Raw genomic sequence first — 18,501 nt, 5'->3', positions numbered from 1 at the left:
CTGCTTAGTTCAAATTAGCTGTTGTCATAAATGCAAAAAAAGTAATAGTCAGTGCTGCACCCTGTTAGTAAATAATATAACTTTTTAACGCTATTGCATATCATAGAACCAACTTAAATTCCTTTTAAATATGAATACTCATAAGGTTAACATGGGGAACAACAGAGCCACTGGGGTGGAGCCCGAAAGGATTTTTGAGATAAGAATAGGGTTAATCGGAAATTTGAGCCATCATCATGCCAAATTTCAGCCCAATCCGTCCAGTAATTAATGCGTGATTGAACTTCAAACAAACAAACTTTCAACAAACACACAAACAAACACACAAACTTTCACGTAATATTAAAAGTATGATGATAGTAAGATTTTTATCAAACTTGGCAATTTTTTTTATTTTTATACAAAGCTATTAATATTTTACCAAAAACACACTTTATTAGTTTCCTTGTTGCAGCAAACCTAGGTACTCTCGGTAAATCTAATGCCATTTAAATAGATTTAATTGAAAATCAAAATTCAGACAATTGGATATTCGCTTAGTCGGCAGTTTTGCTGCAGCGGGGTTATTTTACATTGTTTTAGGCTAAGCCTAGAGGTTTCAGAAATTAGGATAAAATCTAGCGGTGATTAGTGGGATTAGAACCTGGACCTCTGGGGGGGGGGAGTCTTGCGATCAGCCACAAGACCAGCTCGCTCTCCTACACCGTACCTGAGTAGGGCCTATGCATTTCTCAAGATGGTCAATGATTCGACTCTTATGTTGTATCCATATCCAAAGCAACCAGGATGTTCGAAATACTGATAATGTGTAGGCCTACATGTTTACAATTGACAAGTTTTTACAAAACAAATTCTTTATTTTTAAATGTACATAACAAGAGACTAAGGACGCATTGAAGGCTCCCCATCGGGTATCTGGCGGTTGCGGACGACGAAACACCAAATCCTGAGGGTGAGGAAGTAAAAGGCTTCTACGGCTGTGAGGAAGCTGAAGCCCATGAACAATCCGAGCAATCCTCCAGTGTTAGCTGTAACAGTCCATCAAAATGTGAGGTATTTAAGGATTATAAAGTATGAAGCTTAGGGCTGTTATACTATACCATACTTCTTTGTGGATTTGGGTTTTTTGTTCATGAATATCAATCCGTGTCTTATCAAGATAGCGTAAACCAATAGAACGATAGAAGAAATTTTATTGAATCCATGTTCTTTAGAAATCAACAATCTACTTATCCCAGACAAATTGAACTATACACTAAATCAAAATAACATAACTATGTAAGTGTATGTACCAAATCACACAATTAAGAAGAGACTTCATTATGGTGTGGGTAGCCTCCGGATTGCGAATAATAACTATGATAGTGGTTTAAATACCTTATTCATGCAATCCAATTGTTGTCTCCACAACTAGTTTCAACCTGCTAGGAGGTCATCATCAGGTGAGTACAAGGATGAATTACTTCATATGAAGGTCGTCAGTAACAGTTTTTTTACATTTACACAAACACACGACGAATAATAAACACATAGTGCGCACACATATACGGCCGATAAAAACATGAATGTTTTTATCGGCCGTATATGTGTGCGCACTATGTGTTTATTATTCGTCGTGTGTTTGTGTAAATGTAAAAAAACTGTTACTGACGACCTTCATATGAAGTAATTCATCCTTGTACTCACCTGATGATGACCTCCTAGCAGGTTGAAACTAGTTGTGGAGACAACAATTGGATTGCATGAATAAGGTATTTAAACCACTATCATAGTTAAGAAGAGACCTCCCGTACGAAAGCAAATATAAGGCTTGCATTTTTCAAATTTAAATGCAATCCACCAAGGACAAAACAATTAGTTTTATTGTCTCACTCTACAGAAGGTTGTATGAGAATTACGTTGATGTTACGTTTCAGTCCAGCAGGTTCGACTTGTATTAGCGCTGAAGGTATAAGTATCTTTAGTCAACGACATTTCCTAAATCACTAAATAGGCCTACTAAATAGACATTGTCATTGAAGTGGGAATTGACTTTTATCAAACACACCTGCTTAAATGGGTTTAAATTGACTTTAAACTAATAAATGACATACCTCATTTTGTATTACACCTTATAGTGTATCGACATTATAGAAACTAATTTAAATATTCTCCTATGAAATTATCTCGATTTTGCCTCAGATATAAAGTTTTAACCCATTTAAAATGTGCAACTTGCACAGGCCCCCTCGTTTATCCATTAATATGTAGCCACCACATAAAATCTATGAAAAATATACAGTATTTCTAAAATTCTACATGAAATTGGTGATAAACTGCAAATCTCACCTAAAAAATCTGTTACAGTGTACAAGAGAGCTCGATGAATTGACGTGAAGTGGGCTTCAGCAAAATATACGTTCACGATGGCCATATTCTTGCTGGAAAACACTTGATAAGATCAAAAATCTTTACAAAAAAATCAGTTAAATATGGTTAAGCTGCTCTTCTCAATGAAAAAAAAAATGTTAAAAAGAACCGTAACTCAAAATCATTATAAATTGAACCAATCGTGAGTACAGCAATTTAATTGAAGCTATTACTAAGACTTAAGTAATTTAAACTTGAATAGAATTATTTTATTAACATTCAAAATTATTATAATGTAAACTAAAATAATTTCTCGTATTTTAATGTGGATTTTATGACATGTATTTTACTGATAGGTTGAAAAAATGAACCATAGGACAAAATTATATAGGCTATTCATATAGGCTATATTATATAGAATATATAGGCTAGTGTATTGACATATAGTTTTTTTCAATTGGTTTTAAGAATTGTTAAACAAGAACAACACAGTGAACAACAAAAACTCCTTCACGAAACCCAGACGGACCTGGTCTTATAATTGACTTTAGTTGATAGTTGATCCTCAAGCATAAATGCTAAATCTACCAATTATTTTGTCATAGTAAAAAAATACCAATCAATATGGAACTGAACAAAATTCAGCCCAAATTAGTCAAGGATGGGTGTGAAATCGAGTGAGAAGCCTCGTGTAGCTTTGTAATCACTATCCACCAGCTCCAGCTGTCGGCGAGACAAAAGTGGCAACGCCGCAGCCCAGGCCTACCAGGCACTACAGCTGTCAAACAGCTGTTGCACTAATTCATCATGGAACTTCTGCTCTATAATGTTCACGCGTTTGTTATTACCATGGCAACAGGCTGGCCGGTGCGACGTGGCCACACCCCAACGCCGCGACCTTGTATTGGTGGAGGTTATTTTATGTCTTATTAAAGACCCAATGATCAAATAAAAATTGTTTTTGAGTTCAGTCCACCATAATCAACTTACTGACTTTTCACAGCTCACCTAAAGTAAGAGGAGTTTTTGCCACCCATTATATTCTTAGGGATGAATGATGCTTTATCATTTAGTATGGTGGTAGACAGCCTCTTCCTGTAGGTCAAGGAGAAACATCCTGGGATACAGCCACAGCCTTTGGTAAAGTTTTCTCCCTCTAAAGAAGTGTACGGGTCTCCATCGTCCACACTAGCCATCGAGTCTGAAATATACTCAAGTATAAAATAGCTTTACTTGAGATACACTTAAAGTAAAATATCATGGTAAAATCTGAGAATAATCTGTATTTATGTGACATGTGGACAATAACCACAGGCGAAACCATCGAGGAGTGGGTTTAGACCTTAAATAAGCTGTATATAGAGGGTGTCATAACTTAAACAAGATAATTCAGTTTTACTTACAATCCGGGAAGCCTGAATTTCAATTGAAAATTAAATCTAAACTTACCAACCTAAAGTATTTCCCCATACATTAATTATATATGATCAATAACCGAGAAAGCAATATACAAAAACACAATTAAACTAAAACAAAACACACCAACCTTTATTCTCACAATGACACTAAAACTGGGACAATATAATTATTTGGTTATTTGGTTATAATTTAGATAATCGTAAATCCAAACAAGTTCATTGCTTTTATTTATTTATTTCTAGTAATGGTTTCCTTGTAAATTGATAGTTCATTATAACCTTAATTCAAGTTGTTTTATCTTATTGTGCTTTGTACTTACTTAGAGCTTTTAAAGCACATTTCGATTCATTTCTGCCACACACCTTTACGGACTCGTGCCCTGAAAAAACACGAAAGGTATTCGATATAAATAATTTATAATTATTAAAAGTTACAGAGCTATTTTGTAACTTTGATAGTCCAAAATAAAAATATGATTACTTGGATTTACAGATGGAAACACTATTCAATCTTGTAAATGCTGTATGATTTGGATGCCAAGTTATGTAAATACTGTGCTAGTTTCTGGAGAGCTTACATACTTACACAAAGGAAACAGCCCATGTTAAAACCTTGCTCGCAACATATTTTAAATGTTTTAACGCTATGTTTTATAATTGATTTGATCACCAAAAATACGCATCGTGTAAATCCACGCAAATAGTGAACAAAACAAGGACACGAATACCACACCAACTTTAAAACCAAACAAAAAATAATAGTATTGACAAAATGTGTCATGGCACAGAATAAAGAAGAAAATACCCATATTTTCCAAGAAATCTCATTTTGGTAAAATAAAAATAGCAGTGGAAGATGTCTCGCGTTCAAAAAGCGAAAGATGCTAACTTTCTTTAAGAAGTGCAGATTTTTTATCTGCCCACCATTTTTCTTCAAACAATTTACTAACGATGATTACTAATGATTGGTTTATCATGAATAATTTTCAGACCATTGTTTGTACTGTCCCCTTACGCAATAAGGTAACCAACGGGTGGGGGGGGACAGTTTACAGATTTTGAACAGACATTTTAATTTATTATTTATTAATACTTTTGGTGGAGCGACTTCTTTTAGTCATTGACAATCAACGCATTCTAATGATTAACGTCCAGATTTAAGTGAATCTTGACCATGAGAAAGAGTTTAATCCCCATAGAATACCAAGGCAAAAATGTGGTTCGGATTCCACTATAAACTGTAGGTCCCTTGCCTTTAGCTGTTTGGGCTATTAATTAACAGCTGTGTCTAAAGAATATGTCGGCCTTAGTCAATAACAAAACTACAAAAACGCGCCACTCATCCTACACCCATCCTTTATTTTTGGGTTAAAATACGCACATAGTGGCGTCCCCATCTTAAAATAATTGATTGAATTGAATCCACAGATGATTTAAGGGTTTGGAGCTTTCCTTAAAAGTTAACAGCACTTACGTTGCAAACAAATCTCAAATAGAATATACCCTAACTAAAAGAGAGAGTACTTCTACTTTGAGAGATCTCCTTTTTCCAAGACAGTCGGACCTACAATTTAAAATGTGCTCCGACCTTCGAAACAACATGCATCTGAAGACCATTGTTATTGGCGAGATTTTATCCCGTGCCTGAGAACAGAACTCTAAACCGACTAAACCACCAGCACCCCTATTATCTAGATCTTACTGGACATGTAAAAGAAGACACAGCCACATGACTGCAGCGTGTTGTTTGTCTCACACTCCAGCATGCAGTTGCGGAAAGAATAGGTGCGGTAGAAGGCGAGGATTTTCTCGTTGTGGAAGAGGCAGTTCCTCTTGTCCAAAGGCACGTTCTGCAGCTGCTCTCTACTAGACGTCCAGATGGCCGGTTCCACAACCACCCTCGTTTCATGACCTGGCTGCACCGTGGAGGCATAGGCCTTCATCTTGGGCGTCTCCTTGGGGTTGTGCACTGCCAACTGAAACGGGGGAATTATTGGGTGGTCAATCGTATTTTGGTATCCGGGTGGTATTCGTGGTGAGGTGTTGGCCAGAGAAGCACGTATCTCCTGGAGACCAATATTTGACATTTTATTTTGACCATGGAAGCTACTTTCAAGTTTAAGATAAGTCTACTAAATTGTGATACGTAAACTGAAACACTTCGAAAACTTTCACTCAGGTAATTAATAACTTGGTCAGCAAAGACTGAAGTGGAAACTAACGTCTTCATAATCAGAAATTTCAAGATCGAGAGAGTTTCTTATCCAAAGCTGTTGGATTTGATACTGTTCACTTTCGATACAACTATACATTTAATTTATGTCGAAGTTAGTGATTTTTTTGCCCAAGTGAACTTAGTTTAATTAAATCACCGAAAGAGTTTGCCAATAGAAATTTCTAACTTCCGTCGAATACAAATTTTTTACCAAGCAAAATTTATGGACTCTATTTATTTGGCCAACTATAGCTTACTTTATCTTACATAAACTGTAATGGTAACAAAATGTTGGAGGGAAAATATAACTTAAAGGTAACACAATCTGTGAGTGGCTCATCAGCCATACAGATACATTTTGTTTGGAAGGAAAAAACTATAACTGGACTATACATAAATAGGGATACCTACGTCAGGATCCAATAGTCGACTGGATAATAGAAAGGAATGTACAACCCAAATTACCTTGAACCCTACGCTGACCTCTGTGGAGCAGAAGAACTCGTCTAGTTCTGCATCCAGAACGACCTTAAGTCCCGTATGACTACCAGGACCCCATGGTCTCCAAGGCAGTGTGTAAGGCGGCGTCCCTTCGGGATATCCTTTCTCCATGGTCCAGTCGACAGAGTCAAACGGAACTGTGTGGTTGAGTCCAGTCCAGCCACTATGCAGAGAAACAATATCTTCATACAGCACCAATTTGGTGATTTTATGAGGCAGAGAATAGCGTCCTCTATACAAGGCCGCGGCGAGACAAAAGTGGCAACACCGCAGCCCAGCCTACCGAAACAGCTGTTGCTCGAATGCATTCTTCTTCAAATGTTTATGTTTACATGTTATTACTGCATCGATCTCTATTATTATTGTAATAATAGAGATCGATGTATTATTGTTACTGCAATGGTAATAGACCGGGCGTTGCAACGTTGCAACACACCAAAGACGAGACCTTGTATTAGAGGAGGCTATGGGCAGAGGCGCCCCTCTGGTATTCAAGGTTTCCTTCTTCATGGTCCAACGGAGTCAAACGGCACCATTCCGTTTAGACTAGTACAAACATTGAAGGTACACTTCCTACATTCTACATAGTATGATGAATCTTCATTAGCCAAATATTTTGAAAGCGTAATAAGCTTATCAAGTAAGACATGTGAGCAAAGATGTATAAGAGGAAAATTTAAGAGTACAATAATTGTTAATTATCATCCATTGAGGATGCCACCTATGTGCGTATTTTAACCAAAAAGAGAGTTAAGGATGAGTGTACAATGGAGTGTGATGATCTGTGTAGCTTTGTTACTGACTAAGATCAGCTGTTTCATTAGTCAGGATCGTATGGCTACAGTAATGAACTAGACGAAATATTAAAATGACCGAACCAAAACACGATTCTTCTTCATCTGTAAGGCCGGTATTACACTATCATATTTCTATAACATATTATACAGGGTGAGTTTCTACTAAGTGCGTTAATTTTTACCAGTTATTCTACTCACTAAAAGGAACAAAGAATGGCAAACAAAAATTTTCTATCCACACTCGTTATGCTGTAATGGCCGATTATGTTAATTTTTAAAATTACCTGTAGTAGCTTTACTAAAACGAGCATAGAAACTAAGCCAATACACGTACAGCATAATAACTTATACCAAGAAAAAGAGCGTTAAATTTGCTACAAAACCATTGCAACACCTTTAACCTACAACCATATTTTCACCGTTGTATGTCTCACATAACATAAAAAAATAAGTTTCAAAATTAATTCTTTACAACTTCAAAGTGGTTTTACAACTATACATACTAATGTGATGTTTTGTCAAATTACGTAAAAAGACTTTCCCATTTCATGCCCTTTAAAATGATGTAACCCATAAGGTTATTGCTGTATTAAAAGTTCGAAAAATTAGGTCAAAACCGCGTCAAGGTCAGAGTTTTCGGATTCAAAACATTGAACCAAATATAATACAGTATCTTTTCTGTTAATTTCTTTTCTATCTTATAATCAGCTGACATCTGATCAGCTGGGTGTTAAACTTTGTTTACAAAACCAGCTGATTGCAGTTGTTGGCTTGTAAACTTTTAAGTTATTAACTATTTCATTATTTTATAATTCTATGACAAAAATTCAAAATAAATTTGATAAAAATCTAGGTTAATACATTTGTACAAATAAACAAAATGAATCCTGTAAAGTCTGGTTTCTAGATTTTTAATCAAAGTAAGTTTTCAAAATGTCTACCATTTTTGCTCTAATACATGTGGTCATAAATATGGTCTTTTCCGAAAGTTTCTCACTGTTGCCTTTAATTTTAGCTCCTCTTGAAGAAGGTTGGAAGCTTATGTCCGATTTCTTAGCTCATCCGCTGTTTGAACTAGTGTTCGGTAATTTTCCTGTTTGAGGTAACCTCAAGCGTAGTAGTCCATTGGAGTCTGGTGACTGTGGTGGCCAAGAAACTGATCCGCCTCTTCCAATCCACATTGGGAAAGTATTTCCAATGTAAATTCGCACCCCATTATTTATGTGGGGTGGTGCACCATATGCTTGCTAAACTATTCGCTTACGTACATCCAACGAGACGTCTTCAATGAGCCTTGGTAGAGTATCAGTAAGGACGTTGAGATACTGACAGCAGTTTAATGAATATGGAAGATCAATGAAAGGGCCAACTAACTGGTTTTAGAGTAATCTATTCAACTTAAATCTTGTTTGGTTTCAAAACTGGTGTATCACATGTGGGTTTTCTGTAGCATAGTGATATCCATTATGGATGTTGTAAATACAATCCCGAGTAAACGTGGATTCGTCTGTCCACAAAATCGACTTGAGGAAGTCACGATGATCAAGTCAACTAACAGAGCGACGTAACTGAAGTCTCTGTAGACAATCTCTTGGTTCAATAATCTGTACTCATGTAAAATGGATCGTCCTCAAACCACCCCAACACATCTGACACAGCTTCTTAAACACATACACAATACACAACTTGTATCACGTTCCCAACAGAATGATGTTTAGTGCCCATGGAAACTTGTATGGACACTGATGAATATTCGTTCATTTGAAAGGCAGCTATTAGGAAACTGACGACTGTAATCACGTCGGATTACAGCTGCATTTGAGAACAGAACCCGGAAAATAAAATCATATCAAGACACTTTGTTGGTGAACACCAACATAGCACTAAACAATTATAATATTTTCCTACAGTTACCTAACAATGTACATGTTCTCACTGATTTGAGAAAGCAAAGTGGCCAATTCGCTCATCAGTGAGACAATGTTAACATTGTCTCACTCTAATTACTTTGTCTCACTCCAGATTTGTAACGTGAAGGCACGAAATAGTGAGCGCGTAACATGCAGGCAACGTCGTATGCGCGCGAAATACGTTGGCAGCACTGGCTGTAAATCAGCTGGTCAGCTGTTGTACTGTTGTATTTGTCACTTCACATTAAATGTTATATTAAAAGTTCACTTCAGTGTAAAAATAGGTTATGTTTCTTCACCAATTTATTTGTTTTATGGTAACTGTAGGAAAAGTATAATGTGCAACTCGAGTTCAAAGTACAATTTGCCTCACTCGAGAAACCATTCCTCGTAAGGATTTCTCTCGAGTGAGTCAATCGCTCACTTTTCTCACTAGTTGCACAAATAACTATTTCCAAGTATGTTCATGAAATAGTTAATAATTTAAATGTTTACATTTCAACAATTGAAATCAGCTGGTTTTGTAAACAAAGTTTAACACCCAGCTGATCAGATGTCAGCTGATTATAAGATAGCAAAGAAATTAGCAGATACTGTATTACATTTGGTTCAATGTTTTGATTCCGAAAACTCTGACCTTGACGCGGTTTTGACCTAATTTTTCGAACTTTTAATACAGCAATAACCTTATGGGTTACATCATTTTAAAGGGCATGAAATGGGGAAGTTTTTTACGTAATTTGACAAAACATCACATTAGTATGTATAGTTGTAAAACCACTTTGAAGTTGTAAAGAATTAATTTTGAAACTTATTTTTTTATGTTATGTGAGACATACAACGGTGAAAATATTGTTGTATGTTAAAGGTGTTGCAATGGTTTTGTAGGAAATTTAACGCTCTTTTTCTTGGTATAAGTTATTATGCTGTACGTGTATTGGCTTAGTTTCTATGCTCGTTTTAGTGAAGCTACTACAGGTAATTTTAAAAATTCACATAATCGGCCATTACAGCATAACGAGTGGGGATAGAAAATTTTTGTTTGTCATTTTTTGTTCCTTTTAGTGAGTAGAATAACTGGTAAAAATTAACGCACTTAGTAGAAACTCACCCTCAAATATATGATAGTTATTTCAAGGATAACATTTGAACATAGCTCAAAACTATAATAATAGTAGGTCCATTACACTGTAATAATTGTCATCAAAGACATATGATAATAGATGTCAAAGAAGTATGATAGAGTAATACCAGCATAAGAACCATATGTGGTAGATCCTCTCCTCGTGCTAAAAACACGCCTCCATAATCTTGCTGCAGCTCTAAGAAATTCTACATAAAATCCCTTGCGTCACCGAATATCAAAAATACACACCAGACTCAGATTTTACACCATTGGATACTACTTTATTTACGATCTATTTTTTATTAAGTAAGAATTTACTCGTGTATATGCCTTACGCGTTGTTGAACAAGTATTCCTTCTTGACGACGTTGAATGCACAGCAGAAACCATCGTCAGTCAGAGAAGGAGCAAACAGTTTGTTGCAGTTGAACTTCTCTCCGCGCCAAAAACACGCCACCATCATCTTGCTGCAGTTTTGAGAAACCTGTGAACACATGCATTATCACATACAAACTACTGATTAGTCAGTTCACTTTGAGTAAGTAGTGCCAGTACAAGTGTACTTCTTATCATATTGTAAAAGCTTATTTTGATGTGACATTTGAGTAAATTGATCTATACTAGGGTCCACGAGAGTCTGCAATTGGAGTCAGCCTACCACAAGACAGGACTAGTGCGACGTTGCCATATTACCTGTTGACGACACTAATTAAAATATACTAAACAATATTTTCAAATCAGCTGATATTATAAGATTTGGCAACAACGCGCGATCCTCATTGGCTCCTTTGAAGTCACGTGGTACACAGGCTCCTCCCTCAACTGCAGACTCTCGTGGACCTTACTGTAGACTAATATTGCGACCATTTAATGCACAATAAGCTTCGGTTGACGTGCCAGGACCCTGAGTAGACTTATTAATTGTTTCTATCTCTCTTAAGAAATAGGGTAATAAACGATTCAACGATACCATTTTGCATGTACTACTTGAGGGAAAGCAGTAGTAAACACATTTTATCCATAATTAAAATTTTGTTAAAAATGTGTAATATCAACAAACAAATTGCAAGTCTATGTAGAGCACGCATTGTCTACTATGTTCGTTTTCTGTTGTTAAAAAAAAACTAATAAATAATTTTTTTTTTTAATTTAAACTACAAATAACTATCTACTTACAAGCAATTGCTAATTCTCTAGTAGTATTTTGTAATAGTGAAGTACAAGTTTAAAACCTCTACTAGGAGAGAAAATGTTGTCGACACCAGCACATTAAACGTTACCAGACTTAAAACTAATATCAAAACAGGCTTACAACTTTGGACTCTAAGAAGACGTCCTAAGACATAAAAGTGCACGTACATTTAAAATTGTCACTCCATTGATTTACCTTTTAACACGACTTACACTGACCCAAAATAGTTATAGATATTTAAGTACAACGTTTTAGATTACCTAGAGCAGCCAATACACAAACAAAACAAGTAGCAGTCGTTGATGAGTGGTTAAAAAATAAAGCATTTAATTCTGTTGACGAATTCTTAACCACCAATATAGTCGTAAATGATATGTATTTTTAGGAAGAACGCTCACTGTTAAAGCATTCATATTACAGTATTTGAATATAATATAATAGGTTACGTACCTTATTCCGTCTTCAGTCTTAACTTAGTCAATGCTGGATGACTAGTTTCGGGAACAAAGTCCCATTGTGGGACTTTGTTCCCGAAACTAGTCATCCAGCATTGACTAAGTTAAGACTGAAGACGGAATAAGGTACGTAACCTATTATATTATATTCAATTATCAGTCTTGGTGGCAAAGATGTTTAAATTACAGTATTTGATCGTAATACATTTATGTTAGTCGATTACATAAGATGTAAAAAAGACATAAAAAGATTTGATTTGACGACTGCTTACTCTATGAACTACAGAGAGTAACTAACCACGCTAATGTCGTAGTTATTGTACCGTTGTTAGCTTCATTAACGGATGCAGCAGTTTGAACTGCCGTGGAAAATTTCGTATAATATCGTGTCAAATCGATTCTTCGAATGAATAGCCTCGTTAAGATCCATAGACTTGAGTACTGTGACTTCGGTAAGTGGTTCCTGCTGACAAGATTGGCCGTGTGAATTGTTTAAAGTTGCTCAGAAAATATAATTTGAAAATAAATATCTTAAAGACATAGTCTTTAAAGAGAGTGTTAAAAATTACAGCCAAGTCCCCTTTTTACCAGGGATTTTGCTTAAGGAAGGCTGTAGGCTCTTATGAAACTTTTGCGGTTTGAAGACATTGGCGTATTTTCAGATCTCTTTCAAGGGAACTGCTCTAGTCTATCCAACCAACCTTTGATATATGGCATCATGAATTGATACCCAATGAAAATGGCGTCAGAGTCCATAATCGAACTTGAAGGATCGAACCAGCAACCTTCAGATTTGAAGGCGAGCACGATAACCACTGGACTATCCAGACAATGGTAGTTAAAACAGACAATTTGTTTCGATGGAAAGTTAGGTAATCTGTAATCAACTACTTCCTCAGGTATTATGTCTGAGCTAATTTGGATATAATGCGATTAATAATCAGGCCGTCGCGTCGGTTCGCTTTTGAGAAAAGCGAGCTTTTTGATGGTTCAAAACTGAACCTATCTGTCGTTAATCATAATCCTATATTATTCTAGCTAAAAAAAATGCCAATCTTATTCAGTAAAATGCAATAATCTCATTCATTGGTTAAATATACCTCGTCAGACAATCCTTAAGTATAGTAGTATGAAACTTGACAAATATGTTTCGGCAGTTCTTTTAAAACGTCACCACCGTCAGGCTAACAAAATTTTTGTTATTTTTGTCGAAATTGATGTGTATTGTGTTATGTGTATAACTTGTTTTGTATTATGTGAATCATTCGAAGTATTTCGCCATTTCCTCAATGAGTGGATCCTTTTGTAAGCCTACAAATGGTGGAGTTTTAAAGCCCTGCCGAAGAATATATAGCAAGCTTTAAACGACACTACTAGTTAAGGGTTGCCTCACGAGGTGTTTTGCCGTTATTTGTCATAAAACGCAATTCTGGGGCTTTCAACAAAAATTTTAATCTCATTCACCCCACCTAACACCTTCATTCATCATTGCTTTACCGTACGTATCCTAATGTGTCGGCGTCGTACATACATAATCTAAGAATTACTAAGCCCCTTGCACCCATCTTCACCTTAAACAAGAACTCCTGCACTGTTGCCCAGGGTATCTCGTTCTCGTTGATGGACACGTCCCGTGGATCCTGGGGGCGATGGCAGTAGTCGTTCAGCAGCTTTCGCTCAATAGATGCGGACCAAATCGTCGACCTACAACCAGGTCAAACCCGGGGAAGTTGTTAGTTATAATACGGGATTGAGTCTACAATAAGTAGTTTATCCTCCAAATTACTTGTCAGTAGATGGCTGTAAATGTGTGATAGTATTTATGGTATTGTGAATCTTTCATCCGAACTCTTCTAAGGGCTAAGTCAAGAATGCATTGTTGTATTATTAAATGCTAACCTAGGATGTGAACTACAAAAAACCGGAAAGTTTTTACTTTTTACCGCACAAACCCATAGAGTTGAGAAAATGACAAATGAAACTAACTTTATTTAAATAGCTCCAACGGAAATATAGTACAAACTATTTTGCATTGTAGTATTTTAACAAGCCATCCACTACTGATAGATCTAAATAATTAGTTAAATAAACTATCTTATTTCAAAGGTTTCACTCAACCTTGCATTTGAGGGGCCATTTTACCGACATGCCACTTGCTTGACAAGCCAGTTGACCGACATTTTAAATTAATTATGAGAAACCACTTTTTCGACACTTCATTGTTCATCCACATGGTCAAAATGTAATTTATGCTTTTTAATCCAAATCGTAACAATAAGAAAACGTACAAACCTGTTAAGTATGTCCAGCGCCACACTTTTCCGGACCTTGTTGATGTTGCAGATGGTGACGGCTGGGAAGGGGATGTCCTTGAGATCGGTGGTTTGAGGAGACAGGGTGAGGATCACAGGACTGGTCACCCAATCGTAGCACATGTTTACGATGAAGTGTACAGCGAACGAGCCTGCTACCAGACAGGCGATCATCCAAAACCACCTGGAGAAGAGTTCCTTAACTATGGATGGAAATAAATATATTTTAAGAGTATGGCGGCCTCTTTTAACCTTGAATTGGCCTGTCTTTATAGACTACGGATCTGAGTGGAACCTCAGAGTAATCATGTATTATTACTCTAAGGTGAAACAAATCCAGCAAAGCAAGGGGTGGCATTCACATTCCAAAACACAACCCTCGGCACGACTTTGAGAGGGGACAAGTAGAACCATAGATTAAACATGCTCCCTAAGGGAGTATGTTTAATCTATGGTAGAACTTAAGTCAAATTTCTTATAAAAACGGTGTTTTATGAGATAACACGTGGGAAAATGGCCATGAGGATACTGATGTATATTTCAGTATTCCAAATACAATGATTGTTGTCTTAGGTGGGACATTTTTAAAAATTTAAATCCGAATTGATTATTTTATTTACAGATTTTAAGACCTGTTTTAAACGGATTGATGTATTAAAAAGCGAGTTCGATGTATAGACATTTTAATAAGAGTTAAGAGCAGATTAAATAGTTTAGAGTTTTTTTTTTTGGACTCAAGAACTTGGTGTTAAATTTTTTAATAATACTGCAACAATAGACAATTAGACACACGCCTTTATTTGTGTTTAAGTTTACAGTATGTATTGGATTTATAGTCTTAATTTTGAGAAAATTTACATAGGATGTTTTATTCAAATAATACGAAGGTGCTCTATAACTAAGACAGAGAGAGCTGTGTGTTCTTTATCTGTATGCGCTCATTTAGAATTACTTATGTTATCAAGACGACTGCATAATTAGCGCAACAATAAGGTTAACTAAACCGCTATTATAACGTTCAGTTTATTATGTCTGTGTTTTAGTTCAAATGCACTAACACGCACTACTTATATGACAATGTATTCCCTACGATAATTTTAAAACCCGCAAAACCGTAAAGGCTGATCAGAAGATAGCATATTGCATTACTAGGGTGTAAAGTGACTGTTTTCAACCCGAATTTAAGTTTTCCAATCAAAGCGACGCCAAGGTCGGAAAAGGAGCGAAGGTTGAAAACTCACTTTTTGCCCGTGTAATGAACTATAATTCGCAACATTATTTGACAAAAAGGGTTAGAAAACGAAAATTCTTTTCATATAAAGACAATCACTCAAAACGACTTCTAACTAGTTTATTTTGTTAATGCAAATAAGCAGCTGCTTAGTAAGTTTACAATAGTTGCATAAGTTTGCAACTGCTTGTTTTTTACTTCCTAGGGACTAAAATGGCTTTTTACTTCACAGGGAGTAAAAGACCTACTTTAGACCAGCAACGCATGCAATAAATACGTCTTTTCCTCTGCAGTATGACGAAAAAAGGATTTATATCTTTCTCAGTTTCTAAACGTAAAGCATCAGACACGACGCACTGTATTGAATCTAGCAAAACATATGTAACTATAATGTGGAAATACTTTTTTATTTAGACGAGTTAGTAGTACTCAATTTGCTTCCAAAGATGCAAGCTAATTATGTTTTTAAAGTGGCCAAATACAATTAATAGTCTTTCACTATGCCACCGTCGGGATGGACGTAAATAATGCTATTTAAGCACCTGAGACTATTAAACCTTATAATTGTTTCGGGATTACTTAAACCACCCAAATCTAGTCAATATGACGGATAAGTGAAGCTATTTCAATCAAAACATTTTTTCGCTAACAAATGTATTTAGGAAACTCTTAAAACTAAATGAAAAATCTTATAACCTCGCATTTGTAAGAAATAACTGAACGGCTGGTTTGGACACATATTTCTGAAAGTTTTTTTGTATATAAAATGTTTTTGATTTTATATAAACAGCTGATCTCAATAAAGCTATCGCCTAATTCACTGAATACTATAGCTATAGCCTCTTCTAATACACTCACACTCCCCTTAATTCATCTTCACAATACACAATTATACATCGTTATGTATCAGCTAGGTGTAGTGTACATACAAGCTAATAGAAAAAGCCAATTTACCTTTCCAATCTGGATATGCTAGTGTCACTGATATATCGTAGGCCGTGTAGCGAAGCTTGCTGGGTAAAGTCGTGCGAAGCTTGTTTCAGACATATACAATTGTAGTCGTGAGTCTCCCAAGAACGTGGCCATTTCGGCGCCGCACCGACATTGGTCGCCATGGCACTGCGAGGCTAAATGTAACGCTTGAGCCTGCCTTTTGTCATTACAATGCTCCCTACCATCCAACATTCACAGAGATGTCTCGTCAACTACGTTTATTTGCGACCTTCTTGTTCGATGCATCAACTCATTACTGTGTGATGAGTTTAACCGATTTTAGGGGATGATTGACGTACGATGATTAATCATTTATAAAGAAAACCCCTCAATAGATAAGTTTGCCAAAAGACTGTGTTTCCTGATTAATAAACAGTCATATGTTTTTCAATTGTTTTGTTAAAACAGATAATAGTTTAATGTGTTGTTGTTTGATGAATGGAATAAAGATGATGGTTTTTGTTAACATTTATCTTGTCATTTCTAATGTAACGAAGTAATCGTCCGTGATATCAAATTAATTGAATCACGTATGTTGACGATTTTAAGTTCACCTAAAAAATATTCATTCAGAAATCTATTTTTTCTAAACAATCTATACCCCAACTGGACGAGAAGAATTTCCTGTATTGTAACATCTTGGTATCCAGATCTAATATTTTTATTTTAGCGGCAAAGTATCATATCAACCTTTTACAATTCTCATAAAAATTACTTTATTTCGATCTTAACTATAATTCAACTATTACTGTTGTCCCTCCGCTTGTGCTTCGAAACAGGGGTCAGAATAGAAGAGAATGGCTTGGTTGTTTAAATCTACTGGAAAGCAGTTACACATCCGTTGCAGTTTATAGATACAAAGCTCAGTCGTACTTATTGCTTATTATGATAAAGATCTCTAATCATAGAAAATCTAAGTCAAGAATCAAAAGTTTAACTCCAGAAATAAGTGAACAAACATTTTTTGACATACTGCAGAAAAAACAGCAGTTTTTAATAACTTACATGCAATGTAGGTCTAAAGTGCATTGTGTTCCTTTTCCCTAGGGAGTAAAAAGCGTAAAAGACTATTTTAACACTAACACAATCGTAACAGACTAAATAATTGAATCGTTTACTAAACAACTGCTTGTTTGCATTAACAAAATTGAAAACCAGTTAGAAGTTGTTTTGAGAGGTAATATTTACAAGTATGTTTGTTTTGTAACTTACTTTGCTTAAATAATGGTGCAGCACGACGAAAAATATAGTTCTTCAAACGGGCAAAATGTGTCAAAATTTCAACCCTAGCCCATTTTCCGACCTCGGTCGAGAAATATGAGCTCGGGTCGAAAATAGCCACTTTACGTCCTAGTGATGAAGTATACTATTAGGTAAACACAGATGTAACATCTGACACATATTCAATATTTTTAATTATTTAAATACAACTTTTTAATTAAGGGGGGTCGTGCCTTTAGGAGAAGATTTATTGGGAAACTAATAATTTTCGGAAATGTTTCGCATAAAGACCTTTCATTCACATGTGGTTGATAGGTGTATGGCTTACAGGCTTTTAAACATTTCGTGAACCTTATTAGTTTTATATATAGATTTAATTTCGTAACCTTTTATAATCGGTTTCCTCACAACTACAACCCTATACTACATAAAAAATCAAAAAATCTACAAAAACATTAAGGTAAAAATCACGGGACATTTTAATAATACAGGTTTTATTCTATATTTACATACATAAAGAATCACATTTTGTTGATGACGCACTTCTTATAATAGGTTTACATAATCTAAAATGTAACATTACCTTAATGTTATAAAGCGTGATACGCTACTGCTCTGTTTAGAATCTAGCTATAGTTAGTATTGCGTGTGGCGAGTGCATTATGGGAATGATGACGTGTTCGCTCTTGAGCAAATACTCCAGGCTGATCAGCTGGAAAACAAAACCAGCTGTGTGTTCGTCGATGGAAACCTCCATTTTTTTTCTTTTTTTTTTAGAATT

At 35.7% G+C, this 18,501-nt stretch overlaps 1 protein-coding gene across 1 annotated transcript; it reads right to left on the bottom strand.

Annotated features, from left to right (window-relative positions):
• Nucleotides 1–877: 877 nt before the first annotated feature.
• LOC128995397 (pickpocket protein 28-like) lies at nucleotides 878–16,564 on the bottom strand. Its single transcript, XM_054420406.1, has 10 exons — nucleotides 16,461–16,564; nucleotides 14,256–14,459; nucleotides 13,535–13,667; nucleotides 10,652–10,800; nucleotides 6,448–6,646; nucleotides 5,470–5,743; nucleotides 4,088–4,147; nucleotides 3,358–3,550; nucleotides 2,329–2,420; nucleotides 878–1,028 (listed from the first exon to the last, which is right to left on the bottom strand). The coding sequence occupies exons 2-10, from the start codon at nucleotides 14,447–14,449 to the stop codon at nucleotides 883–885; spliced, it is 1,440 nt and encodes a 479-aa protein (XP_054276381.1). The 5' UTR covers nucleotides 14,450–14,459; nucleotides 16,461–16,564; the 3' UTR covers nucleotides 878–882.
• Between the last annotated feature and the right edge of the window lie 1,937 nt (nucleotides 16,565–18,501).

Source organism: Macrosteles quadrilineatus, unplaced genomic scaffold, assembly GCF_028750875.1.
Source record: "Macrosteles quadrilineatus isolate MER2022 unplaced genomic scaffold, UCM_ALF_1.0 Scaffold_5__1_contigs__length_97177068, whole genome shotgun sequence".
In the NCBI taxonomy this organism is placed as follows: Eukaryota; Metazoa; Arthropoda; class Insecta; order Hemiptera; family Cicadellidae; genus Macrosteles; species Macrosteles quadrilineatus.
Note: the sequence above shows the minus strand (reverse complement) of the source record. Positions and strands in the feature narration are given on the sequence as shown.

Coding starts and splice junctions, on each gene's coding strand:
- LOC128995397 (XM_054420406.1), bottom strand. CDS start 14,449: ATGATCGCCTGTCTGGTAGCAGGCTCGTTCGCTGTACACTTCATCGTA. Junction 6,647..10,651: donor GAATACTTGTTCAACAACGC/GTAAGGCATATA, acceptor TTCTCTGCATAG/TGGCTGGACTGGACTCAACC. Junction 4,148..5,469: donor TGTCTTCTTTTACATGTCCA/GTAAGATCTAGA, acceptor GTGTTTTTTCAG/GGCACGAGTCCGTAAAGGTG.